Raw genomic sequence first — 12,107 nt, 5'->3', positions numbered from 1 at the left:
TATAAAAGGAGATTCTATTATTTTTTCTTCTATCTGCTTGAAGCAGGGCTCTCGGTAGTATTTTAGCTGGCTGGATTTATTTTTGAGTGCAGAAGAGAACACGACGGAGGCAAAACGCTTTTTATAGAAATATAGAGCTAGACGAAATTTTGTTTTGTATTCAAAGTTTTGGCGCTCTGCTACCGGTGTCTAAAATCGTTAAATAATTAGGTTGCTAGTTCCATTCAGTGATGGGCACTTCCTAGCACACCGCTCACTTAATGTCCGCTCGCGCTCACGGAATTTTGAACGGTGTTACTTTCGCTCTTATTTAAGCAGTTAATTTTTCGTTCCTCTCTTTTTGATCATTTTTGAGCGACAAAATTTTTACTCCTCTCATTTGCGTTTAGCGCTCTTTAAAAAAGATATATAACCGCTTAATTTGGCTCAAAATGACAAAAACCGCTCGAAATGAGAGGAACGCGCCCATCAACGCTTCTATCACGAATTTAATGGAACGTGTTTTAAATATTTGGAGAACCTTTTACTTAATTATTTTCTTGGGAGCCAGATTATAAAATGTTTAGAATTTTGGAGTCAAGGATGTCATTGTTGTTTAGAGGCTCACAGAATCGTTTCAAATACAAGAATGTCAAAATTTTATTGGTCGTAACTACTACCACTAGTTACCGAAAGGACGGAGTTACCTGGAATTCAATCTGAATATTTTAAATGATTTTGTGACCCTTTTAAAATATTCTTCTTTGGACGAAACAATTTCCACTAAGTCAAGACGAACGTCGGCTGGAAAGGCAGTCCAACGGGATTTACTTTAAATCTTGGTTTGTTTTTCATATAAAGTTAAAATTTAAATTTAAATTATATTCGGACAAAAATTTCGAAAGTTCCTGTGAGTTCCGAATCCCTTTGACTACGTGGGGAAAGAGCTAAAACTTTGTCTCTATCTAAAATTCTAATTTGGTTGCTTTTCGCAAATCCCAAAAAGAATAATTTCTAGAGCTTATATGTCAAAATAAAATAAAAATAAAAGGTGAAACAAGTTGGGCTACTGTTAAATTTGAAATGACATTACGTGAATCTTAGAGAGTTTAGCGTTGAAACACCACACATAAAAACAAACATGTATTATAGGTGTATTCTAGGAGGTGTGGCTTGGAAACACCACATATTTATATATAAAGTGATTACGTGAATCTTTAAGGGTTTGGCTTGAAAATACCACACCTTAACAAGGAATAGGTGAAACTTAGAGGGTTTGGCCTGGAAATATCACACATTTAAATAAACAAGGATTAGGTGAAACTTAGAGGGTTTGGCCTGGAAATATCACACATTTAAATAAACAAGGATTAGGTGAAACTTAGAGGGTTTGGCCTGGAAATATCACACATTTAAATAAACAAGGATTAGGTGAAACTTAGAGGGTTTGGCCTGGAAATATCACACATTTAAATAAACAAGGATTAGGTGAATCATTTAGGGTTTGGCCTGGAAATATCAGACATTTAAATAAACAAGGATTAGGCGAATCCTCTAGGGTTTGGCCTGGAAATATCACACATTTATATAAACAAGGATAAGGTGAATCCTCTAGGGTTTGGCATGGGCATATCACACATTTTAATAAAAAGAAGTATGTGAATCCTAGATGGTTAATCCTTTAGTGTTTGTTGTTGAAATACCACCTGAAGTTAGGTAATCCTTAGTAATGTCCATTGAAATGGGAATAGTACCGCTAGAATGACATAGGCGCGTTCGGGAGTCATGGTTTCGCGAAACAAATTCTAAAATTTCGAGTCGGCGCACTCAGTCGTCAACTCTATCATTATACGGTGGTGCCATCTATCACTTTCAAAGTACCTTATTTCAATTGTATGGGATATAGTTTCCACCGCTAACAGCGAATGGCGTCACCGACAAATGATAGAGTTCTCAATTTTGAAAATATTGTTTCGCGGAAGGCAGATTGAAACTGTAATTCTAGCGGTACTATCCCCTTTCCAACGGTTTGAAAAGTGTACACGCTTTAGTAAGGTAAATAGAAATCCAAATTCAGTCCACCCTTGTATTGATTTGATCTTTTTCCTCTATTTCAGCCGATTGAAAATTTCAACCAATGGCGCCTTCTATACTTCATATCTTTCCTTTTACTGGTGGCTTTCTTCGTGCTCAACATGTTCGTGGGTGTCGTGGTGGAGAACTTCCACCGGTGTCGAGAGGAGCAGGAGAAGGAGGAGAGAGCCATGCGGGCCGCAAAAAGAGCCAGCAAAATGGAAAAGAAGCGTAGAAGTACGAAGGGACAGTCCCCCGGGAAGGGTCGGTATGGCGCTGCCTCCGAAACGCATCAGAGGCAGCCTCGAGATTCTGCAGCCTGGCTTCTCCTTTATTCCTGGTGGGCACAGCGCGCCAAATTCACTGCCTTTCACCTAGGACCAACAAACGCAAACAGAACGCAGCCAGCCTTTAAACACGCTAAGGCAGTGTTGCGTACAAATTTCATTGGACGAACCTTTACGCTGAACGTTTTACGGAAAGGGGGAAGACAATTTCCGAATTTTCCTCTTCCGACGGCAGCAGGCGTTAAAGCGTCTAACCAATGAAAAATGTACGCGAGAAATTCCACGACTTTAGACGGGTCGCGTTCTGCTTGTGTTGAGTGCTGTGTTTGTTGCTCCTAGCTTTCACATACGAAGGATAAAGACGCGAATTATTAAAGACGCGATTCGATTAGGAGTGTAGCTTATGTATTATGTACGCTACGTGACTTCCTTGGAATTTCGAAAAATGAGCGATCTAACGTTGCTGTAATTCAATGGCTTAAGGTGGTGCCGGTGGTATTAACCTAGCTGATTATTATTAAAATTATTATTATTATTAAATATTTGGTGGGGTATCAAAGTAAAAATCGTGCGCAGCCCACAGCACTTCGAGATTATTAAGCCTAAAACGCCGATGATTTCGGTTTTTGTTTGTTATTCTAAATTTGTATGGTATATTTGTTAGTGATTTTCACTACAGTATAGTAGTGTTGTCTATTTCAATATTTAATTCAATAACTTTCTTTATTTATATCATTATATTACATATATTATAATTATTATTTCTCGGGGTTTTCGCAAAATTATAGAAATTTATGGAAGGGCAATTTGGGGGTACAAATAATGTACTTGTACCCCTGCCTTATATATAGGAGGGTACATTGTACCCCTCAATCCCTCTATTCCGCCACCACTGCTGTCATTTCAATTACAACGACGTTTATAAAACGTAAATTAACTAAACAAGAATTGTATGATATACCTTTGTTGGTTTACCAAGGAATTAATGGTGTCCATTTTTAATTAAATTGGGGTTCCGTTAGCAAATTACGTAACGTAGTACGGGGGATGAGTTTTTGTTAAAGCTTTATTAAAGGTTACAAGGATAGGGGTCGTTCAAATGATACGTCACATATCATAATTTTATACTGAGAACTAAATTATCATAATTTTTAAGTTACAATAACTGTTTAGTACTTGATTTTCAGTTACAAAAACTATTTAGTACTTGATTTAAAGTTACAATATCTATTAAGTACTAGTTTTAAAGTTACATTAACTATTTAGTACTCGATTTTAAGTTACAATAACTATTTAGTACTTGATTTTAAGCTACAGTAACTATTTAGTACTTGATTTTAAATTACAATAACTATTTAGTACTTGATTTTTTAAGTTACAATAACTATTTAGTACTTGATTTTTTAAGTTACAATAACTATTTAGTACTTGATTTTTTAAGTTACAATAACTATTTAGTACTTGATTTTAAGTTACTATAACTATTTAGTACTTGATTTTAAGTTACAATAACTATTTGGTACTTGTTTTTATCATTCAAAAAGTTAGATTAGTTTTCTAGAAGTAAAACCATCATTTTTTTCCAAAAAAATTAAATGATTTTAAGGTTACGCACTATTATATTCAAGAGGGGTTGAGTATTTGTAAGATAATTTTGATGAGTAGGCTAATTCTTACTCCCCGTTTTGATGAAGAGGTCAGTGTTGAAAATGTATTTTTTATGTTACGTAATTTGTGAACAGCCCCTAATAAAAATCTGAATATATAAGCTTAAAGAATTAAAGGTAATCGCGATAATTTCTAAAACCATCATTTATTTCGTTTGGAAACCGCTGTGCCAACCAGATGCAAATCACCCGCTCACTAAACACTTCTTGCTTTTCTCTTGATGACTTTTCTCTCTCTGTCGTAGAAACCTTTATTAGAAAATAATTATTTCTAAATAGTTCTTTCTTTTTATAGATGAGTTCGTACTTTCGTTTTCTATTTCTTGGCTTTGCTTCTTTTTTCTGCTTTCATTTTTCTTCAAGAAATATCTCATTTTGGATTCAATTTAAATTAGAGCTTAGCTATTTTCCATTTCAATTATACAAACGTTCACGAAACTTTCTTATTCAGAATCATTACGTTATTTAGATTTAAAGAAATAAATATCGCTGGATAGAAAAATTAACTCGTTATAATGATATAATTTTTTTATTTTATAGTAATATTTAAATATATTTTTAATCTAATATCGATTTTGGGCATTTTCGATAAAGGAATTTTACATATTTGAGAATATTCGTTATACATAAAAAAATTTTAATATGCAATACTGCAATAGCTTAGACTTTTATTCATAATTAAATTTTTCATTTTCCAAGATTTAAAAATTAAGCGATTAGAATATTCTTTAAAAATTTAATCACCTTAAAAGTTGAAATATCTAAACGTTAGATTCTTTGATGGATCCATCCAATTATATTTCAAATTCTTGAACGGCTAATTTGCTTCCAAAATGATATTTCACGTCTCTTTATATTTGGCAATCTGAATTTCGTTTTCTTCTACTTCTTGGTTTTCGTTTCTTTTCCTTCAGCATCGAGTTTTCTTTTACTCTTTTCTTATTTGTTGGTTACTTTCAAAAAAGCTTGGAGTGTTGTCAAGTCGTTCCAAAAGCCAGGTTCGGAATCACCATTCATTTGGGTTGGGATCTTTTGTTCTAATTATATAGTTTATCATATAATAAGTGTGTTTAATTACCCGTTTGGTTTTTATACTCACCATGCGATGCACAGCTATTAGTAGCAGAGTTAGATAACTATATTCAGTTGCAACCTTTAACAGGGAAATACGTATAGTACAATTTATGGCTAAAAAACAATGTTTGTTGGCAAAATTTCGGCGCCTGGTATGTGATATCTCAAATCGTGTGACTAAAGTAAACCATTGTCAATGATCGATTACCAAGGTTGGAACTGAATAATAGTTTAATCATGTGGCTTGCTAGATTTCGTACTTAGAATAGATTTAGAAAACTTTACATTTATCCATAATTTTTTTATTTTACTAAACAAGTAGCTTACTGGAAAATAGCAAAAAACTTTTTATATAAATTTAGGAAGAAAAAAAGATTTAAGTTTATTCTCGTGGAAATCCCGCTGAAAGTTTAATAAAATAAAAAATATTATGGATAACGTTTTTCTCTTTTTCCAGATATAGATAAATATTTCATATTTTAGTTTTAAACCCTTTATTCACCAAAATATTGAAACCCTTTTAAAAGCGCGGTAAATCAAAACATATCAATATCTAATCCAAAACTTCTGAAATTTCTTATAGACCTGGATTAAATCCTTCTATTGTTTGGAATCGTCATATTGCTCTTAAAATTGATAGACACTTTCGTCGAATATTACAATTTTATACCATTTGGGAGCAGATTCCCTGCCAATTGGTTTTTGATACAATAATATTTTTTTGGCGATAAAACTCTTTTATTTTCGAATTTGATTTTGAGTAATTTTTTGATTAACCCATAGGATTTTTTCAATAAAAACTTCCAACGTGAGACATTTTAAATCAATTTTTATAAGAATGAGCGTAAAATAAATGGATGAGGTTTGGTTTATGTTGTTGAAATCTGTTCCGAACACGTTTCTACCTTAAACTCCTAAATATTTTATAACAATTATTTAAAATCGGTTTTTAAAGTCACAATTTAGCCATCGTTATCGATACTTATAGCGCCCATTGGATGATGTTTTTGTATTATTTATTACAGTTTCAACACTTTAAAATATCTTATTTTTGAATTTAGTTATTTCGCGGCTGAGATGTGAATAAAATAAAAGGCTATTATTCAAAAAGTGCTTCTACTCGCCTTTGGTTAGAAACTATTTAGTTGAGCGTTACTTTAACAATACCATCTGGTGGTAAAAAAATAGTAACTAAGCCTTCACAGTCAATTACGATTTAGTAACTGATTACAATGGTTTAAATTTAAATATATGTGTTGAAATTTTTATTTGAAGCTATCCATATAAGACCACTTTTCAAAAAATCTTTTTCGCAAATTTCGTTTCTGTTGCATGTAAATGAGATTTGAAATTCTTAAATTTATTAGCGTCATTATTTTGGAAAATGTTAAAAGTTTTTCTTCTGGAGTAAACCGTTATTAAATTTATCGGAATTGTCAAAAAATCGTGCACATTATAATTGTGTTTAAAATACCAAAATATTATTTTTCCCACGTGATCTCGAATCTTAGAAATTAGTTTTTGGGAACGTGTTTATCTTCATAGCTGTATGACAATGCCAAACATATTTTTGTTAAGCCCAGGCCTCCCACTAACGATATTACTTCAGTTTTTGCTACGAAAACTGTTTTAACCATTTAAATAATTTAAGATATAAATTATCATTTTACATAGCTATTTAGCTAACAATAATTTTAATTACACATTGAAAAGAAAAAATTGTAAGAATTATTGTGATTTTTTAAAGTGATATTTTCCCTTTTTATGAAATTGGTGAACAGGTTTTTATTATTGAGTAATAGCTAACTAAGAGCCAGAGTCAAGCAAGTAACTTATTCTAGATTAAAAAAAAGGTTTTTAACTTCCTTGACTTTTAGTCCAGTAATAATAGGATATCATCTTGAAAAATACATACAGTTTTGATATTTGGTGACCTTATAAATTTCGGTGGTTAGTTGTACCGGGTGTCATATTTTGAAACTTTCGCCTTTGATATGCAAATTATTAATATCCTTGAATCTTAAATACTTCTTTACTCAAATATCAGTAAAGTGTTTGTCAATGTCAAATATTCGTAGAAATCAAATGAAACAAGTTCAGAAATCGCATCATTTATACGAAAAACGTTTGTAAGAATTTGAGCCGCCATTTTCCAATATGGCAGTGATAGCCCAGGCCCGACATCGCCAAGTTAGAGAGCATCCCAAAATTTATAAGATAACCAAAAATCAAAACTCCAGGAGTTGATTCTAGCCTATTCCCATTTTTTGCCTAAAATGACTCTGCTAAAAATACTTTCAATAATCAATGGTGAGCCAAAAGTGCTAGCAAATCTTTTAAATACAATTTTGGTTTTTAAATTTTTGATGCGTAAAGGATTTTAATCACAATCTATACAATGTAATTACATATAACTAATCCTTTGGTTTTGAAATCTTGAATGATTTAGAAATGCGTGCACCACCCTACTACATCAACTACTCAAAGCCTAGGCTTTTTACGCACAGCATTGTAACTAGCAAGTATTTTGACTTGGCCATAGCTGCTGTCATTGGTCTCAACGTAGTTACCATGGCGATGGAGTTCTACATGATGCCCGCGGTAAGCTCGTTTTCGTTGACTAACCTTGGTAAATCATCAGAACTGAAAGCTGCAAACGTTACGCCATTTCAAAGCTATACAATTTTAATAACGTACTCAGACAAATCATCCCTTAAGCGCAAGATACAAGGACGAACACTGCTTTGATTAATTAATCAAATAGGCTAGACATTTGGTCGCTCCATTCCATATTTCCATAAAGACGTGATTGGTTTTTATTACGAGTGTCCAAAACCCGCGAGTTAAATCTTTAGAAAATCTTACATTCGGATGAAGTTGAAACGTCGAAATTGTTTTTTACTTCACATTCATGGCAATGTTGTTAAAAAAAATTAAAAAAGTCAAAATTTTTCAAGAACAAATAACATCGATCCTAGAGGGAAAATACTTCCTAAAACTGTGTACAGCGATTACAGGCACATCAAACTGACAAGGAGACTACCCGAGGTGGTTATCTTCATTTTGTTCAAACTCGGGTGGTAACTTGAAAATCCCTTAAAGGGTGGACAATAATGGGCTTTCGTTTTGTCATGGCAACCAAAAATGTTTTTGACAACTTAACACTGATTTTCTCTATGGAAATTAACATGGTAAAATCGAAGATTTTAAGTGTCCCCCTTACAATTTTTTTTTTCAAAATATAAAAAATTTCATCAACTAGAAACATAATTCACATCATGAATCAATCTGGTACATTACCCAATATATGTATATTTACTCATATTTACCCAAATTGACGTATATTGGTCCAAATGTACCAGATTGACTCATGATGTGAATTATGTTTAGGGATTTTCAAGTTACACAAAGGTCTACTTACCACCCGAGTTTGAACAAAATCGGAGATAACCACCTCGGGTAGTCTCCTTGTGAGTACAGCCTTTCTTAATGCTAAATCTGTAATCAGTTAAGTAATTACTTAAGTACTGTCAAAGCTACATGGCTGTATACCGATTTCGCTGTCATCCCCTCGCATCGATTCAAATGTGTTTGAATTATTGCAAATCTGTTTGAAATATTGCAAATGTCGGAAAATATAGAATATTAATATTAGTAATATTAAATATCAGCAATTTTTTCGAGTGTTTTTTACACTAATATTTAATTTTCCCTTGTGCTTCTGATCATTTATATTTGTTGAATAAATTCAAAGTATTTCAACCAATGTGACGCTAAACAAATCAGTTCTCATTTAACCTTTGAACCAGAGGACATAAATTTGGTTGAGTAAGGGGCAAAGGAGAGTTTGTACAGCGTAACTTAATTTTACAGAGGGGGGGGGGCTAAATTATCAATTGTTTTAACTTACCCTCGTAGTTTAGTAGATTAATTTATCATTTTTTATATTTTAATATTTTACCACAAGAAAATAATACAAAATTTGCTTTGTTTTGAAAGAAATTTAATGAAACGTTTTAAGGTTTGTTTTGGTATAATTGAGGGGATTTGACAATTTGTCGAATAACAATTGAGTCACATAATTTTTGGTTCATAGTACTGAAAGTTATTAATGGAAATTATTTCTCTATGAACTAGCTCAGAAATATAGCGGCTAAGATCCTATTTGAATCTGTTGAAATTACATCGACGCTAAAGAAGCAAATGATATTAAATCCTCAGTCTCATATATTCTGATGGCTTTATTTTCGATAACATAAACAATTTAAAGATGGATTCAATATTTATAGGAACTGGAATATGCACTGAAAATATTCAACTACTTCTTCACAGCTGTTTTCATATTGGAGGCAGCAATGAAGGTTATGGCTCTGGGAATCCCCAGGTACTTAAAAGACAAGTAAGTGAACTACATTATTAATAATATTCATTAAACCTTTAATTAAAACACTGTTTTAATTTCAAATATTTTAACGAACAATATAAAAGTAATGATAACATCTTTAATGATAAATTTGGTATTCGTAGGTCAATTTAAATCATTTTTAGCTAAGGCATGCATAATGTTCGGATTGAGTGAGGTCGACCTGAATTAAGGGTTCAGTTAAATAAATCACGTTTTCAATCAAATATTTTTTTTAAATTATTGATTTAAATCACTTTTTATACTCTAATGTATTTATAAAAATGCACAAAAATTGGCTGTTCAGCAATGTCAATTCAAAGCGAACTAAGTAAAATTTAATTTTTAGTAAATAACTAAATTTAATAAAGATTTAGTTCTCATAATAACTAAACTCACATTCAGATAGTCGTTGAAAAAATCATTATAATCAAATAAATCAATAAAAATAAAATACATCGATTTTTCTTATTCAAATAAAATAAAAACCCTGCCTGAAATGTATCAGAGGGGAAAAAAATTCGAAGAAATTTTGTCGTCAAAAAAGGTAAAGTGATCGCAAAAATCGATTAATAAGAATATAGGTGGTACAAATACTCTGGTTGCCTGACGTGACTTAAGAGACTGATAACTAATAACTGAAGTGGGGTGGTGGGGTTGTTAGCACTTTGGCCTCGTAGCAAGAGGAGATGGATTTGAATCTAGCTTGTGGCAACACGTGAAAACTCCAAACTATTCCCTCTGCGTTGAGTTTGCAAGTTATCTCCCCACTGGTTTCGGTTCTTCGGTTTCCATTTCCCATAAAAACAGTAATAGTTAATAAAGGGAGCCGTTGGCTCGCGTGGCATGAAGGGTTTGCCACCACCCTCCTACTAACTGTAACCCAGCTACCTGTTTAATGGCATTAAAAGTCGCTCGATGACTTGGGCCTAGGGTGGGGCCTGGGGTATTAGGCTAGATGATTATTATAACATACATGTATTTTCCACCATCACACCGTACAATCACAAAATGACCATTGGAAGTGAAATAAATAACTAACTATAACTTGGAGAAAACTGAGGCTTTGCAATATTTATGAGAAGAATACTGAAAAAGCAATTGTCGTGACTGAAAGTAAAGTTCGTCATTTTCAACAAAAGAATTTCAGAGGAACGTTCAAACTTCAAACGATCTCCATTATTCCTCAGTTTCACTCCTTACAGCCAATATCTATCCTTTGGACAATGCGTGTCATAGCAATTTATTATCGAAGGTCAGCCAGAGAGGGTACGCCGGAATGGAAAAGTATTTTCCTTTGAGCCATCATTCTTGCGAGGGAGCCTTTATCCCTCTATTAGATCCTGGGAGATTTACATTCCATTTTATCGCTTTGAGGCCTGATAGCGCGCGACAGGTGGTTGCTGTTGCCATGGATACCGCGCGCAGCCTCGGCTTTTAAAAACTTTCCAAAGACTGGCTGCGTCAAGACTCAGATAGTGAAGGCGTGAACCTTTTCACGGTTCCTTCTCGTTCAGCGAAGTGAGAAGCTGAGCAGACAAGGGAGAATTCAAGTATTTTACAACCCTTAAAGAGATATTTGGAATAGCGTGAAGTTTCATTCCGTTATAAAGAAACCATATAAATTTAAATGACCATAGTTCTTTCTATAAAGTAACATGGTCTCGATGTTTTAATGTAGCTCTTACGACACCTTTTCCAACACTACGAGCGCGCGCTCGAATCACGAGGAGCTTCCTATTTTCTACCGCTAATGCAAATAGCGGGTGCTAAAGATAATTCTACCAAAGCTCAGTCTTCTGACGTAAGAGCAACATGATATACTTCTACTTTTAACAAGTTGGATAAGCGTTAAAATTTTATAAAAAGAACTATTGAGATTTATTCAAATCTAGGATTTTAAATGATAGCCATGTGGTACCTTAATAAAAATTATTGGAAATTCTCACCAAAACAAAATCCACTAATACTAAGTGTCATAACAAACACCCCACAAGAACCCAAAATATGAATTATCTGTCGTCGTGAAATATATTGAAGATAAACCACCATTCTTCTAAGAGGTCAATAACTTTATTTAGCTACTTTTAGCAAAATTTTGGAATTACAAACTTTCATTGATAACATATTCACAGTTTTTCAAAGTGGTCACATATGCTAGAAACTATTCACGTTGGTACAAAACTGCCGAACACCTTCTATAAACTGTTCCAAGAAGCTTACACTTTAACACGAAAATCCAAAGAGACCGGCAATATTAATTCCTTTAATAGACGCATTCACATATTGCCTACAGGGAAATATGCAAAATGAGGCGAAATCCACCCAGGTACCTTCCTATTTAATCATGTTTGAGGTAGATGGCGACACTATAAATTTATGAAAAATATACTTTTTTAAAAAGTTATTAATTAATGACTAAATTATAGTGCTTTAAATTCTTATTAAAAATATATAATTTTTGTAATTTAAATTAACAATTAATTTTAACAGTAGTTAACACTCTCCGCCATAGATGGCACTATAAGACAATTTTTAACTATCCAATCAGGGTAGAGAATTTGGTATTTTAAATCTCGACTAAAAACCGAAAACTTTCAACCAATCGTTGAAAATCAATATTAT

At 32.9% G+C, this 12,107-nt stretch overlaps 1 protein-coding gene across 5 annotated transcripts in view; it reads left to right on the top strand.

Annotated features, from left to right (window-relative positions):
* The window catches only part of Ca-alpha1T (Ca[2+]-channel protein alpha[[1]] subunit T), a 106,691-nt gene that overhangs the window by 82,064 nt on the left and 12,520 nt on the right, over positions 1-12,107 (top strand). For 3 of the 5 annotated variants that reach the window (XM_090181006.1, XM_090180973.1, XM_090180990.1), the window contains 4 exons: positions 2,097-2,316; positions 4,921-5,004; positions 7,530-7,681; positions 9,370-9,479. In XM_090181006.1, coding sequence (XP_090037132.1) covers positions 2,097-2,316; positions 4,921-5,004; positions 7,530-7,681; positions 9,370-9,479 — 566 coding nt within the window. The remainder of the gene's footprint in view (positions 1-2,096; positions 2,317-4,920; positions 5,005-7,529; positions 7,682-9,369; positions 9,480-12,107) is intronic. The other 2 variants (XM_090180981.1, XM_090180999.1) reach the window with 2 other exon arrangements.

Source organism: Leiobunum rupestre, chromosome 1, assembly GCF_980474605.1.
Source record: "Leiobunum rupestre chromosome 1, qqLeiRupe1.1.hap1, whole genome shotgun sequence".
Taxonomy (NCBI): domain Eukaryota; kingdom Metazoa; phylum Arthropoda; class Arachnida; order Opiliones; family Sclerosomatidae; genus Leiobunum; species Leiobunum rupestre.
Note: the sequence above shows the minus strand (reverse complement) of the source record. Positions and strands in the feature narration are given on the sequence as shown.